At 37.6% G+C, this 17,264-nt stretch overlaps 1 protein-coding gene across 1 annotated transcript; it reads left to right on the top strand.

Moving 5' to 3' along the window:
• Window positions 1-1,626: 1,626 nt before the first annotated feature.
• On the top strand, window positions 1,627-17,047 carry LOC135217373 (coiled-coil domain-containing protein 85C-like). Its single transcript, XM_064253218.1, is given in 8 exon segments — window positions 1,627-1,965; window positions 5,389-5,974; window positions 5,976-6,338; window positions 7,251-7,439; window positions 8,332-8,596; window positions 9,894-10,175; window positions 15,687-15,925; window positions 16,363-17,047. Coding segments are annotated over 7 exon segments (1,911 nt in total). The 5' UTR covers window positions 1,627-1,965; window positions 5,389-5,446; the 3' UTR covers window positions 16,408-17,047.
• Window positions 17,048-17,264: the final 217 nt, after the last annotated feature.

Genomic DNA, 17,264 nt, shown 5'->3' with positions numbered 1-17,264 from the left:
CATCCGTTACCTCAATGAATATTTAAAATGCAAGTCACGTCTTCCATTACCTGATAATATTCAAAACCCAAATGAATTTAGATTTCCTGAACGGTTACATTGAAGGTCGTGGCCTTCAGGTGAAGGCTGTCCATCCATCCCCTTCCGTGACGGTGGTATGGGCGTTCAAAGATAAGCCTACGTTAGGCTGTAACGAAAAATGAGAAAGGCTGCAGCGGATATGAGAGAGGCTGTAGTACTAGAGCCAATACGAGAAACTCAAAATTCTTGAGGCTAAGAGACTAGTGTGTAGTAGGCTACGTACTGTTTCCTCCACTTTGTATGTAGTTATTTACAGGTTGATCTGTTCGTTTTGTTACATCTTACGACTTTCATGTCTAATCCCAGTTTATTCCAAACACATTTAACAATGATATTATATAACAAGTTCACAATCAGAGAATTTACGTGACAGGCAAAAATGAGGAGAGAGATTGTTGTTTTTGTTAAGCTGCCCGTAAAGGAGAGAGAGAGAGAGAGAGAGAGAGAGAGAGAGAGAGAGAGAGAGAGAGAGAGAGAGAGAGAGAGAGAGAGAGAAAGCGGAAATACAGCAAAGATGTAGTCGTCTATTCCTCCATAACGTATTGACTACAAACCGCTAGATCAAAGCTATAAAATTCAGCTGCATGGTTGAATCATACATAATACTTATGAGATTTACTTTTAGTTAACATGAATTCATTTTACCATTACATTTTTACTCTCTTCCCGAAAAAGTGACAATTTCTCCGTAATAACCTCTAAATAGGGGAGGAATTCACCAGGACACAGTTAATCAATCAAGAAGACCCCTACCACTAAGCACGCAGCTTTCTCTCGACGCAAGTATGTCGAGACATTACCGCACATTACAGCCTAAATATTCAAGTCCGTCACTGAGAAATGGATGCTCATGCTTCTTCAAGCAACCAGAATTCTAGTTTCCATCATGAGAACACGTAAGACGTCCTACACAACCATTTAAAAACGGAAAACTTTTAGGCAGAAAAAAGCAACTACGTCATATGTGAGAAACCGGAAGCTGGACCGTAGTTCGTATGGTTCTATGCAACCAGGAGATATAGCTCACCGAATATGTGTGTCAGTTGTGCGAAAGGCCTCTGTGACACGGGAATAAACTTTTGTAAGTTAAACTTTGGCATGCAAGTGCGTGCATGCCAGGGCACAGCTCTCATTTCCGGTATAACCCTCTTCAACGTGGATGAAACAACTAAATACTATAATTTTTCTTTACAAAGCGCTTTTTGGGTCAGATTTAATGGATTAGTTTAAGTTCATATCACGAATATGCATTTATGGTCGTTGTTATCGCGACAGCACCAGCAAGAATTGCTATTGCATATTGCTAATGAAAATAGGCGATTTCAATGAAGGTATGAAGCAATCTCGCATTCCACAGCTTTCATTAAATTCCCCGGAGGGCATCGGGAAGGTGCCACATGTCACAATTTAATAATCTTTTACGGGAAATATTTGCTGAAATGTCAAGTTCATCTGGATAAGCTATATCTTTTTAAATAAGATCAATAGTACTTAACTACCTTTAATCAAGAAATTGCCTGAATTAAATGTTGTATTAACGAATCGTTCTGGAATATGTGGCAGCGCTGCCACGGGTGGCCATGTTGAATGTTTGTGTCCACAGGTGAACTGAGGTGAAATCGACGTTGATATGCGAGTGAAAATAACCGTTTTATCACTAGAATTTAACAAATTCAAGCCATTTTCGTGACGAATAAGGAATTAAACCAACACTGGAGTCGGTAGACAAGACGCCGACCATAATATATGTGTTCGAATCGGGTGAACTTTTTTAAAGTGTGTCAAGTGGAAAGTTTCGCTTCTGTTTTGAGTTTGAGCAGCATTTTCTCGCTCTTCCGCCTTTTCCATGAACGTTTTAACTCACTGAGATGGGGAGCGACGAAGGTGAGATTGAAACCGTCTTGTATTTTTCATTTTTGATTGTCTAGGGTTTTCTCAAAACCCCCTAAAGGTGCGGGTGATATGGTTAGCCCACTTGGATGGGCTCAGGTTACCTGTGCCCAGGTATAAGCTAACCGAATTTAAGCCAATTGTGTTTTTACCAATTCGTTCATTATTCACTGTAAGTTAAAATTTTGATAATTCATGCACTTTAGAATTTATTTTTTGATTGGCGACTAGGTAGTACCCAGTAGTAATCATTTAGGCTAAAGGAGTTTCTCTTGTTACCTGAGCTCCTGCCAAATTCAAGCTTACGATAGGCTGAGTTAGGCTAAATTGAGTAGGTAGCTAGGTATCGGTAGGCAAACTGGGTTAGCTTAAACTTCCTTGAAGATAGTCGGCTGAATAAGTCAGTCATTTAGGAACTTAGAACTAGCTATTAATTGGTTTAGATTCACACATTGCCTAGGCACTAGATTGCTTTCCATGCTTTGGCTATGCCAGTCTCATTTCATAAGCTTACGTGATTTGAGGCTAGGCCTAGATTTGTAGGTCTACTACCAGCTGTTGGAATTGTTAGGTCAATCAGCCAAGGCCAAGGTTCATATTTTAGATAGTAATAAATTTGTTTTGGGTAGTACCTAGTTTGTATATCTGTGGTATGCAGTTACCGCTCCTACCTAAGTACCTACCCAGTTGATTTTAACCCTGATGCTAGCACGCTCAGCGAAACAAAACCTCTTGCCAGATAAACGAGCTTGCCAAGAATATTTAAATATGTGGATAAGGCGCGAGCGCCGTTCCGCCACGTTCTTACGGACAGCACACATTTTTTTCCTTTGAAAATTGGCAGTCCGCAGAAATTCATTCGCTCCACTGTTTTTTTGGCTAAATGCTGTATCCAAATTTTTTATGCTAAGTCGCCCTGAAATGCTAAATCAAGCATTAAAAATACTAATTGGCAACACTGGGCCCCTCTCTGTCTTGTTTGCAATTTGTATCAGGGTTGTCTAAAGAGAATTAAGAAAACATAAAATTTTAAATGATTTCCCAATTTTTGTGGACCATCAAAATTTACTCATGAACCACTGTGGTCCTTGGACCACTGGTTGAAGACCGCTGGGCTAGATTAGCCTTTCTGTCATGAGTGCCCTTCTCAGATTAGGTTATATTAAATATAAGGCCAAGGTAGGCCTAATTGATTAATCCCAGCCTAAACCCATGATCAGGTTGTGAGCTTGACAATAGACGCTCAGAATCCTTCAGATGTTTTGTGCCCCTAGGAGCAAGTCTGTAATTTAGCCTAGTGTTCATTTCATGCCGTGGGATCCTTTGTAATTTGGCTAGGTTTATGTGCCAAATGTCTTTGTAGTGACCCCGTAGCCGCTGCCCCTTCCACTCCTTTTACTTTACCTATGTTCATACTTTTTTTTTTTTTATTTTATTTTATTTTTTTTTTTCATCCAACTTTCTATCTTAGGTCCTGACCTAACCAGATCTTACCTTCCAAATCTAACTTAGGTTGCCGTGCCATGACCTGGCTGGGGTGGGGGAAGTGAAGACAGTTGGTTAATGCCTATTATGACTTATTTCAGTCGAGCAAGTTCCTTGTCAGGTGTATTGTACGATGAAGAATTTGTTATCTGCCATGATGTTTTGCTCGTAATGTGGTATTTACCAAGATACTCTAGGCAGCAGAGCTAAACTCAAGTTTTACCAGTACTTTCGTGAATGTTGTGAATATATTTTAGACAGAAACACATTTGTTTCAAGAGGTATTATGTTGTACTGGTAAGTGTATAGTTGATGTGGTTGTTATTTTGAGAAATAGCCTATATGCTATGATTATTACAGTATTTTTCAGATTGTGTTTAGCATATTTTTCCATGTGTATCTTCTTAGTAATTACTGTGTGACATTGACCCTTTTATATACAAAAGATTAGGTTAAAGGGGACCCCTTGGATAGGGGTTGGTGGAGGCCATGCCTCACAGCAGGTTAGGCTAGGTTGTATTCCACTGATAAGAATTATGGTTGTCAGGCTTATTGTTTCAGTCCTCATATTATTATAACCCAGTTAGGTGGGTCTAAAGACCTGCCTGCTCATAAATCATTTAACTCTTACAAATGTTATGATCAGGTATATGCACATTTTCATCATTTCCAACTGAAAGTATGTAAGGCAAAAACTTTGGTCCAAACTTGTTAATTGTAAAGTGCTATAATTGATGTACAAATACTATACAGAATACTGAACACTATGTTGAACATGTTGATATTTCTGCAAAATATTAGCATCTGGGTAAATTCTATACATTTGAGATGGAACAGTATGTTAATACAGTACAATATGTACAGAGCTTGACCTAATTGTTATACAGGTGATGGGCTTTTGACAAGTGTTTTTTAATACTTCAGGATTTGAAAGTTGTATTAAGAAAAGCTGCCAAGGCTCTCACTCTAGATGATGATTAAATTAGGCTAAGGTCTTTCGATTATTTAAAGGATTGCCATTTACTTAAAAATCTGAGAATGATTACAAGTGCTCAGTCTTTCATTCCTCAGACATGGGTGACTGATTATTAGGAGGTATATAAATGTTTAAAATCAAGATTTTGAATAGGCTGTTTCATGATTGCTATTTAGTCTAGTGGAAAATACCTAGTAAAAAATTGTTAGAATTTAGGCTAGCCTTTTGATTTTGGGAAAAATAATCAATGACTTCATTGAAAGTAGTGGGAAAGCGCTTCTGGATCTCCACCACCTCACATGTTAAAAGTTTTTAGTGTTCTTTAAACTAAAACCCAATTTTGTTAGATGACTCAGAATGACAGGCATCAGGAAGATAATCATTAAGAGGAGATTTTATCCTTAACAACCATGTGAAGAAGCATTGGTTTGTTGTTAGTATGGGTTAATAGTATCCATTATTTGTTAATAATGGAGGGATAGTAGAAGTATTAGATCTCCAGATGGGGAATTTTAACTTTGTCCACTAGAGATGATGTTATTCGTTCACTGCAGTATGCACACTTGCCCTTATCAAATCCGTAAATTATTTCATCACAGGGATTTACAGCAAAATTTTTGTGATACAGCTGGGAGCAGTTATTATTATCATAATAATTTTTGAGACAACCCTGCATAAGCAGTGCCAAATTTGAACCATGTTTCCAAGCTTCAGCTGGGCTGTACCAAAATTTTATCCATATAAAGGCAGTGGTTTCTATATCTTAAAAAATGCAAATTATCCTCAAAATTTGCCACCTTTATAGAGATAAAGGTGTGAATTGGTAAAACTCCATAGACTCATTATACAATATGCAGATATGTAGCTGATTTATTGTGTGCATGAAAAGTGCAAATTGTTTTGTATCTTGTTTAGAATTTTAATATTTAGTCATTTACAGTATTCTTCTTTTCCAGATGGATGAAAGTGGAGGGGAATTTGCAGGCTAGTACCGGGTATAGATGATCCGTGCTAATGCCTGCTGTGGAGAGCTCCAACCATCTTGAGCGCCACATGGCCTATTCCCAGCACCAGGGAAAGACTGGTCCTTCTCGGGCAGGGCCTCCTCCTCACTTAGTTCCACACCATGCTCCTCACCCTCCACCATCAGCATCTTATGGACCTCCTCCACCACCACCACCTCAACATGGCTCGCACCCAGGGTATGGACATCATGTCCCACCACCAAATCAGCGTGGGCCACCCATCCCGAGCGGTCCCCAGAATCAGATGGGACCACAGGTGGGTCAGGGCAACCAGCAAAGATCGCAGTTGGGTCCTGGGATGCAACATGGACCACCACCTCCACATGGATCTCATAATCAGCGAGGACCACCTGGTATGATTGCACCTCCTGGTGTTCCAGGGCCTCCACATGCACAGCATAAAATGTCAGGTCCTCATGGTCAGTACATGCCACACATTCCACATGGAGCTAAACTACCAAGTGACCGCCCAGACATTCCTAATGCTGAAATGAGGCATCCTCCGGCTTACCCAGAGCCCCCCACGCTACCCTGGATCAAGTGGCATGCATGAGGACTCCGATAAGCAGCAGCCCCCAGCTCCAGCTGCTGGTGGACCTCAGGGACAGCCACCTGTTAAACAGTATCCCGGAACATTAGGGGGACCTGGTGGAAGCTCAGGGCCATCTATGAATAGTGTAAACAATAGTGGTAGTGGGGGAGTTAGTGCAGATACTGCTAAACTGGAGGAGGAGTTAAGTGCCCTTAATCGTACTGAACTTATTGGGAGAGCTTTGAGGATAGAGAGTGAAGTCAGGGATTTGAAACATTCATTCCACCAGCAAGCTGGAGAATTGAGGCACTTGCGAGATAGCCATCAGCGTCTTACTGATGACAATCAAGTATGTATAACTGCAAGATGTCTTACAATTGTGTAAAACATTGTTCCTCTACTGGTAATGTCTTTTTAATTGTCTTTGCTTCATGAAGGTAAAATGATGTTATAATAGGTTTTTCCAATACCATTGTTCAATTTCTACTTTGGTAATCCTTGAAATCGCTCATTTATTTTACTCATTTATTCAGCATGATATGGTAACTTTTGTGTTAGTTTACTTGATACTCCTGACCAAACAAGATAGAGTTCTGCTTTATATTTACCTATTTTCTTTGTGCTACAGTGGAAGGTATTCATTCCATAACTTTCTTAGTCTGTTAGCATATGAAATTGTGAAAATGAAGGAGAATGATCAGGTGAGATTTACAAGACAGTAATGATGGATACAGATGAAGCAGGTGTTGAAGCACTTGAAAGTCTACAGTGCTTGGTTTGACATCCGTTACTAGATAAGATTTGCTTGGGGTGATATCCTTCGCTAGATAATAATTACTTGGGGGTAATATCCTTTACTACTAGATAATAATCATATATTGTAGAAGTGTTAGCAGAGAAAGTTGAGGAATAAATAAAGGACACATTGAGGTTTTGATTAGTACAGTGTTAGGGAAGCAATTTTACTGTAGAGTAATTGGAATGTTCGTTAAATGATAAGTGTAAAGTACAGTTATTGCAGGCTAGAAATTTTAAAATTATTGTTAACTGTTAAAGGTCTTGGAAATACTTGTGTATCCTATGCTGTTGTGTTTTTGTTGCACATCAGAGTTTGTTGCCTGTCAGCAGGCCAGACCTCTGAAGTATTTGAAAAGTTGAGGAGCAGCAGAAACTGATTTTAGGTATTTATATTCTTTGGAGTGCTGTACTGTACCTTATTTCCAAAGAGACTAGTACTGTAACAGATCTAATGACTTTTCAGGAACTACGTGATCTGTGCTGCTTTCTGGATGATGACAGACAGAAGGGAAGAAAACTAGCTCGTGAATGGCAGCGGTTTGGCCGTTACACAGCATCAGTCATGCGTCAGGAAGTGACTGCATATCAGAATAAACTGAGAGAATTAGATGCAAAGCAACAAGAACTTATTAAAGACAACTTGGAGTTAAAGGTAGTGTCTTCGAGGTGATGGTTCTTAATTCACCATACATAAGTATTGTATATTTCTATCTGCTTCATTATGCTATTTTTTCTTCAGACTTTAGATTATTAGTTAGTGGATATAAGCAGCCTTTATATTTTCCTTGATAGAGCTTTTAAATGCCACTAAATTCTTGGAAGGGTCACGATTCTCATAGTGCTTGTATTAGGGTTTACATAAACATATCTGAGTAGTTGGAAATTTTAATTTGGCCTAACTTTGTAAACCTTTTACTCACCTCTTTTGTGGTTTCCTTTATTTCTTCCACAAGGTGGCTTAACTTTAATTATTTTCTCTGGTAATCAGAATTGTAGCTTATGACATTTATGATAAATACATACATACTCATGGCTACTGTTGATAATACTATTTCCATGGAGATAAAAAATTGTCTCCTCTCAGACAGAACTGTGGCAGTTACTAGGACACCCACATTTGCTGTTTAGTGATCAGTCTTCCTGTCCTTGTGTTTTTCTAATCTCTTAACCAAGCTTCAGGTCCATCACTTTTTTATTTTTTGTTGTTAGCCCCAACATAATGGAAATATACTGTGTTACATATTGTCACACTTCCAGTACCCACATACTGTACTATATTTGATTTATTAATGGCTAATTGCAGTTGGTGGATCAATGTTCTGTGTGGTGATTCTCCCCCAATACTTGTAATCATGGCTTAAACCCTGTTGGTGGTTTTTATGGTGAACTTTCTGTTCCTCTTCATTCAGTAGGTGAAATGTGTAAAATGTTGGTATGTGTAGGTAGGATGCATTTTTAGATTTAAAATGATAGATTTGAAAATTGCTTCAGGTAGCTATATAGGTAACCTGATTTCTGAGAGTCTCCTAATACTGTACTTCCAGGAATTATGTTTATACTTAGATGAAGAAAGGAACAATGCTGCTTGCAGTCATTGCGGACATCCCATGATTACTCGTGATGATGGTGATGGATCTTCTTCATCTACAAATGCTGATGAACCTTCAGGTCCTCCACCAGCTCCAACTCAAACTGTTACTCAATCTTCAACCTCAGTTTCATCATCATCTGAAATACCATTAGCTCGTTCGTCTTCAAGGGAGAGATTGTTAGAAGATACTTTAAGCCGCCAAAGGTCACCAATGAATGGTAAGTTAAAAATTGACTTGATATATGTTGGGTACAACAAGATATATATAGACACCACCCTACTTACAAACATTCAACTTTAAAACATTCAAAGATACAAACAAACGGTATTGCAAATTGAAATTGTGTTCATAGCACTCCCCTTTGCCACCCATAGTTTCAGATTTTGTTTTGTATACCTATTCTGTACATATAGTACTGTATGTGTGGCAAATTGGGTTTTAGGATGATAAAACATACAGTACTTATTAACTTTATATCATACTGTACATAAATAGGTATGATGAGTACAGCAACCAACTTACAGGCAATTCAACATACAAATGACCTTTGGGAATAATAATATAAATCCTCAAAATACTTGCAAAATAAAGGCATTAAAGTTAGTATGATTGAAGTAACTTGGACTATGTAGGAGTGAAATTCAAATGAAAGGGAATTCCTCAATTATGAATACAACTTTTCACTAGAACCATTTTTTTGGTTTTAATACTGGTGCCAGTTTTATATGATAATGGGATGGTGTATATAATGTGTATGCTGTATGCACCTTTAGATGCCGATCAACTGTAGAAAGTATTGTTCAGTTACTTTTAAGTACAGTGGTATTAAACTCTTAATTTCATACATTGGTAATGGGTTACACAGTGCTAATCCCAGTAACTAATGTTACAACTTTCTCATGGCTGAGCTTTTCTCTTTTTGTGTGGTAGTGAAAAACTGTGAGAAATGGGTGCACCTATTTACCATTTGCTTACTAAAGGCCACCACTCATAACCAAGTTACTATGTGTGGAGAAAGCAACAGAACAGTAACAGTAAGGCTTATTGTATGAGAATGTCTTAATTTCAATTGACAGCAAATAGCTACGAACTAGACGTGAATTATGTGAAGGAATTATCTCAGAATTGTCACTGTTTTGATGCTGTTCCATTGTAAAATTCATCTAATTCCTCTTAGTAGAGTCTGTACAGGCTACATGGGTTTTTAAGTTGTCTGCCAGCAGACTACAGAAACCAATTAGTACTGTTTGTAAAGGTTTTTTTATGTGTCCTAATTTTTTCTTTACATAAGTGGAGGACAGATAGGTTAGCAAGTTTATGATGAAATGGATAAACATGCTGCATTGATTTAGCCATCTATAAGTACAATGTGCATGCCCCTCTTTATAATGCATCGTAATCATAGGATGTTTTCATATTAAGAATTCTAATTGCTTATGCAAATCCCTTAGCAAATTAACTCATAGACATAAAATTTTAAAGCTGAGGACTACATAAAATTTGTTTTATTTCAGAGCAAGTGATGTCCTATATTCGTTCTCTGGAGGCAAGAGTTATCTTGTTAGAAACTGAAAAACAGCACCTTGTTGAAGAGCTAACAAAAGTAGATCGTACTCACCCTGAAGGGGAAGTTGCAGACTGTGTAGAGGTTCCATTTCCTCAACTGAAAGATAAGCAGCTTGGTTCACGACCTCCTCAGCCTCCACCATACTCATTTTCTCATCATTTACGAGCTGTAGGACTAGGTTTAACTAATAGAGCTCCTTTAGGACCAGGTAAGTTGAGTGCCAGCCATAGTTGTCTTAGTCATGTGTTAATGAAGAAAAGGCACTATTAATTGTATGGTTTTTCTTTTACTTTAATGTTGTTTGTGCTGGTATGGAAATTGTTTTGTATATTATTTTGAATGAATCTTACCTACTCCTTTTGGTGCGATTGGCAGTTTAAAAAAAATCAAAATACGCTTGGCTAACCTGCTCAGACTGTCACTGTAGTCACATATTTTCCTACCAGATGGTGCTAGAATGTTCTTCATGCTGACCTGGTGATCAGATCGGCAGCAGTAATATTTTGATGTCTATTTTCTCATGTAAGGTATTGTGCTTGTTTCTGCTTTTGCTGTATGTCATTTCCAAGCAGAGATGAAAGTATTAGGCTGTGTAGGAAAGACTTTGTGAAAACTGAATTTAGGTTTTGCAAGATGACCTTGTAGCTTATGTTAGGTTAGCTGCTCTGACATGAATGTTATTTTCTTGATATGTAGATTTTGAGTGATCTGATGAGAGGATGTAAATTTTGTGTAGTATCGCAAGGTGATAGAGGCCGATAATGTACGCAGACAATTAGGCCACACCAGAAATGTGCTGTCTTTTCCTTTTGTCATCCAGTATGGCTTCTCCTTCATTAACTTACTTGTTAGCCTAGGTAAAGGTCAAATCTCTCCTCTCTCTCTCTCTCTCTCTCTCTCTCTCTCTCTCTCTCTCTCTCTCTCTCTCTCTCTCTCTCTCTCTCTCTCTCTCTCTGTCTTCTTTTGCTTCGTATGTGTTTCAGGTGAAAAATAATATTTGACATACTAGATTCTTTATTTGTTTGAATTTCAATTGAAAATATTAGTTTAAGATTCCCACCCCCTCCCCTCCCAATTTTCAGCCTTTTCCAGTTTCTTCCATGAGAGAAGGTGTCAGAGCCTCCGCAACTCACCCTCTGGACTGCCGTCTGTTGATTGGTTGTCTCCTCCGACAGGGAACCAAGGCTTGTCGTAGTACCAAGGTTCTGTGCCCTTTGACACCTCTGTCTCTACTGTTTTTTCTGGTTCAAGTTCGGTGCTGTTTTTTTCTCAAATTGTCAACACTGGCTGGCATTTGCCGTTGGTCTCAGTTGTTTTCTGCTGCTCCTCCCCCTTCTGGTATCGTCCTTAAGCAAATAATAACCCTCTACTCTTCTTACTTAGTTTTTTTCTGTATTGTCTCTTATTCGTCCCCTTGTGACTATTCCTTATCGTATAGTAGTTGTTCCTTTTCGTCTGCTTACTTATCGAGAGTGTGTTAGCCAGGTGGTAGCTCAACTCTCACTTGTTCAGTATGTGTGCAACTAAGGTATTCATGGTTACATGATGACTTCATGTAAGACACCTCTTTCCCCATCCTTGCAGTTGACACCACCATCATAGGGGTTATGTGATGACGTCATGCAGGAACCCTTTACCTTCTTCACTCAAAGCCAAGTATTGATTGCTTTGTTCCGTTTTTGCTTCCTTGTACTGAAGCTGAATCCGGTAACCGGTGCTCTTTTAGTTTGCTTCTATCTCTGCTCCAGTTAAAAAATAAGAAGTCAACACAATTTTGGTGGGATGTGTTATCTTGAACGTAGAGCCTTTGGGAAATGGATGAACAGTTGAAGAGAAACTGAAACTGTTTAGTGTATTTTGACTCTTGGATGCCACTACATCTTTTTTCCAGTTTTGAATCTTATTAGAGGTGGGTCATGTCTTACATAAATTATACATTTTTCACCTTCCTTTGTTCGCCTTGCAGTTTCTGGTTCTTTGCCTAATTTTGAGGCGAAAATACCTTTGAATGTGGTATTTCGTTCTTAGTGCTACAGCTGGATACTATAAGAGTGATATTCCTATGTATGTAATGTTTTGCTTGCATTTGTAGAAATTTATGTTTATGTATATATGTACTATGTAGATATAATGATGTCTGCATCCCCTCCCAATATTGTAGACTATGTTATAAGGCATATAGGAAAAAATCAACATAGGCTACAATGTATTAGGCTAAGCTATCCCGTGTTTACTACACTTTAGGCTATGGTAACATAGTCTTGCATACCAAAAAATAAATACTGGCCTAATGGCTTTGTGGCCAAATTTTGGGATCTCTGTTGTAATAGTAACAGAAACAGTTGTGTAAAATCATATAGGTAGGCCTGGTAAACCATTAGTAGCTGTTTTTGACAGTGGTCCATTATTGTCTCCTTAACCCTTAAGTGTTAAGGCCATCACCTTAGATGTCTCGAATCAAATTAGAAAAATCTTAGCATTGCTTTTGAAGCCTTCCCTCAAGGGTGTAGCTCTTACTGCTGACTTTCAGAAGTCTGGCAAAGTGTCATGTAGAACATTTGGTAGTGATGGTTCTCAGGGAAAGATACGTTGTACTGTTTGTTGTATATTTTATCCCCATCAAATTCCTAATATCCTTCTCTTGACACTTCACACAGAAAAGTTCAGAGTTTGGAAGGATAGGTTGGATAGTTATGCAACTAGACTATCAAGCCATGAGCGTGTCTTGTCTCCAGTTTATTCATATTACTTCCTTTTCAGTAAGTCATTCATTTGGGTCCTGGCGGCTTTTTAGAAAGGCAAAGGATAAATTCTGGCAACATGTAGGACACATACTTCCACTTCCCAGTACTTCTACAGTCGAAGTAAAGTATTCACCTGCGAGTTGAAGTCATAGCAGTATGGATTCATTTGCTTGGTATCATAGTACTGTAGTTATCAGATATTTGGACAACTGGTTCTTTTTTCACCAATTTGTTATGATGAATATTAAGTTCTATGTCAGCCTTAGGAGTGGACATTTTGTCAAGGTTGACTATCTCTGCTTTTCTAACCATAGTCGATTGTTTATCTGAGGATGAGGGTCAACTGACTCTTGTCAAAAGTTTTTTCCTTTTTTTCTAAAAGATAGAAGGATAACAATTTTCTAGTACTGTTGAGATCTATATGGGTTGGCCTGTAAATCTCAAGAACCTTTGCACCGTCCTCAGATGTGTCTGAGGCCGATGGAGGGGCCATTCAGAGAAACATTTGATTTTAGGGAAGTGGAAGTTTAAACATCCTACAGCTCTTGGTAAGTTAGAATAGCCTAATGCAAGTCTTGATTCTTATATAAGATGACAAGGAGACACAGATCAAGAATTGTGTTCAAGCTAGCAAAGAAACTTCTTTTTCCTTTGGACAGAGTTCAGCAACGTTATTCTTTTTCCTCGTTTTGTCCTAAGAAAAAACATTGGTAGTAAACACTGACTCACCAGTAAAGGCAAGGTCTCCTGTCAGGTAGTCTCCTCAGCCTCTGGCTGGCCAGAGGTCGTGGAACCTGTAGGAAGATGCAAACGCCCATCTGTTCATGACTGCCCAAATGCTACACTACCAGTTTACTACCCTCTATTCCAAGAAAAGGAGTGGTCGAATTTAGACCTTTAGGTTTTTCCTCTGTTGGCTGTTTTTGAGATGATATTCAACAAGTTGTGAACTTTGCAGATCACAAGGATAATTTTGTTAATGCATTTGTGACCCCAAGGATATGGTTCCTTCAGCTTTCTTTCCTGGTGGTAATTGTTCCACATCTTTCATCCAGGAAGGATCTTTTCAGAGTTATTTGTGAAAATTCCATCAACCTCCACATACTTAATCTGACCATGTGGAGATTTTTATTTGCCTGTCATAAGCTTAGGGCATTTCCAGTATGGTCTAGGAAACAATTCTTAAATCTAGAAGGTATTCCATTGTTAGACTTTGTGTGGTTAGATTTTTATCTTAGTGCGTGTCCTAAGGATCCTCTGACAATAGTCTTCTTTTTCCACTGTTACGATCCTCTGACAAGTCTCACTACGAGGGCCTTACACCCTGTTGTGGTTCCAACATCTGGCGGCAGGAATTACCAGGAAGGCTCATACATTAGGCAGGAGTGTTGATACACTTTTTCTTTCCTTTTTAAAAATGCTTTTAGTTTGTTAAGCTGAACCCTGTTTCTCTGGCTGTACTAACCCACCACCCTTATTCAAAGTCAGCTAATTTTAACAGTAGGTAAGATTCATTCCAAATAATGATAATTTTCATGATAAAATTATTTGGATATTTACTTACTGTTGAAGTGGAAACCCACCCAGCCTCCCCACATCTTAGTGGGTGGTCATGAAGAAATATGACAAGAATGTAAACATCCAGCACCCTCTGCGGGGAAAACACATGACAACAGTGACAGTCCGAGTGGGTTAGCCAAGTGTATTTAGATTTGTTTTAAAATGTCGATTACACCAAAATGTGTGAAGATAAAGCTAACATTAACAATAGGTAAGTATCCAAATAATTAATTTTATTCTTGAAAATGATCATTTTTATATATTATACAAAGAAAAGCTATGGTAGAAAAATAGTATAAACTAGATATATAATGGAAATTGGAACATGTAATGCTTAAAAGAAGGTTCAAGGGCAAACTTAAGAAAAAATTCTTTGATTCAAGTTGAAAGTACAAAGAGAATGTTGATAAAAATGTATTAAAGCAGATATATAAATTATGCAAGAACTATACTGGAAAGTGGTTAAAAATCAATATATTGTAAGACATAATTAAGCATAACAGTAATAAAGGAAGGCTAGGTGTTCAAAATTACAAAGATATCAAGGCTACTAAGCTGTCAAAACTTTCACAAATGCTATTTACATGGGCTTGGAGCCAGGTCATGGATCAAGGACGTAATGAAAACTTGCCTTCATTGTATTCAGACATATCATTGTTGTTGATATACACGTAGAATAACGAGGGCATTTATTCATGCAGTTACCCTCTCCATTGTTTATGAGGTACTGCCTTGAGCCTTTGTAAATTGACACAAAAATGTTTGGCTTTTCATTTTACTGATTATCTTTTGAGTGTGATATACAAGTGGAAAAGTCCAATAATTATTCTAAAAATGTTTTTGTAAAATGTAACTAGAGATTGAGGCAGCCATGTTAAGGAAAATCCCTTGCATTGATTTTGGCTTTACTATTGTTATCTGTGTAGAGGGAATAACTTGCTGGTAAAATTTTGTGACAACTTTGCATTTATGGTCCTTGCATAATTAAGTTTTTTTAATAATGTCATTTTTTATCTTCAGTGGTCATTTTTTATGGTAGCATTGGGTTTTAATGAGTTGTGGTACCTTCTACACTTGTGTACAGTTCTACACTTGTAGACAGGGTCACTTACTTATTGATTATAATTAGATGGTTTTTTTTGCTCCTGTTATGTGCCACAATACATGAGAAGTATAAGGCTACTTCGTATTTGTAAAGTAGTGTTTTTTTTATTAATAAAATAAGTTATATACATATTAAATAGCTAAAGGTTATGTTTACCCACACACCTGAACCAGGAAAGAAAACCATGTACGAAAAAATTTATTTTGAATTATTTTTTATGTAACAACTAAGTTGTTCTGATGGTGTGTATATAACACACAGATCAGTTAGATAACATGACATCAGTTTAGTAGTAGAAATTATTTCAGGCTCTGCTGAGACGTGATGATAGAATTATTGGATGGGCCTCCCACCACCCCATTAGTTTCACGACCAACAGCTGTAGCAGCTGCTATGAGAGTTTTGGAGTTACAGGAGCAACTTGATGGATCATCACACCCATCAGGTGCACCTCCTCACTCACAGGGTCCTCCACCTCCACCTCTTCCTGGTGGCGGAGGCTCTAATGTGACTTGTCCAGATTCTGAACTGGCAGATGGTGAAAAGGCTTTGCTGCGGCAAATGTGTAATGTAAGTATAGTTTTGTAACTTGTACATTTATTTAGGTCTAATTTGCTCTTTTATTTGCACAAAATTTGCAAACTTCTAATAGACCAATGTGCTCTGGTACCTTCTGAAGTTAGGTTTTGAGGCCCTGTCTTCTTTGAACACAGGAATGTTAATGGTGATGATTTGAACTTAAAGAAGTTAGACTACTAAATGATGTGAGACATTGGGAAACAGGTGTAAAGTAAAAGGCTGAAAGTAGTGCAACTGTTACCAAAAGGATGTTAAGAAAATTTCAGTGAACCATTTTTTGATTATAGCTCAGGGCACATTGTAACTGATACTCCCTCTGAGGTAGAGCTTCATTAATTAGCATTGAAACCTTATTTTAAGAGAACCAACATACTGGTTCAGACAGTGAAACAGTTTTAAATGTGTCATTGCCATTTATATCATTACAGGTTGTCTGGAAGAAACTTGAAGAGGTGCCAAGCCAGCACAGATAAATGACGTACCTGCAGACTGACAAGGGACACAGACGTGTATGGTAGTTAGTTGTATCGTTGAATTGGGACTCTATGCAAGTATCGTACTGTATAGCAGTAGCTTGTAGTTTTGTTAATTTTATATGACAACTCTTTAGACTTTTAAAACTGTTATCTCTTGACTTACTCCTAGAATTAGAATGGTGCATCTTGAGGTGCCAAAGGTACAAAAATCTTTACAGTATCTGTTTGTATACATTTTATACAGCTGCTGTCATAATAGTGTTATTATAATAGGAGAAACATTACATTACTCATGGTGTAAATATTTTATATATTGTATATTGTAAATTTAGATGCTGGTTGTTAATTGTAATAGCAATATTATTAGGCAAATCTTATTTCTTGGTATTGATCGTACATATTCTATTAGATTTTTATACTCCTAATTAGATTTGTATAGGCATGTTTGACTCAAGTAAAATTATAGGTCTATTTTTTAAGCTGGAGTCAGTGATTCCTGTGGCTTAGATTATATTGGTGTTTCATGTTATTTTATGTACAGCTTATGAACAATAGTATATAAAAACTCGTAAATGTAAAAAGGAATTGTCAACTTTTATTTTTATTTATAAAATACATATTAAAATTTGTACATGTACTTTGGATCTTTTACTTTGCAGTGTTAGTTGCTGCCGAAAAGTAAATCCATAGCAGCTTGGCCTAGAACTGCATCTATTGGTGATTTGTAATCCAATGTTTTTGTGCATAATTTGTCAAAAAATGGACAGTTTACCAAAATCTTGACACTAATAAGGCTTTAGATTTTGTGTGTTTCCCGAAGTTAGCTTTAAAAGATGGTACTTTGGAAATTGCCG

Source organism: Macrobrachium nipponense, chromosome 7 (assembly GCF_015104395.2).
Source record: "Macrobrachium nipponense isolate FS-2020 chromosome 7, ASM1510439v2, whole genome shotgun sequence".
NCBI classification, from domain to species: Eukaryota; Metazoa; Arthropoda; class Malacostraca; order Decapoda; family Palaemonidae; genus Macrobrachium; species Macrobrachium nipponense.
The sequence above is the reverse complement of the archived record's forward strand: the minus strand, read 5'-3'. Positions and strand labels throughout refer to the sequence as shown.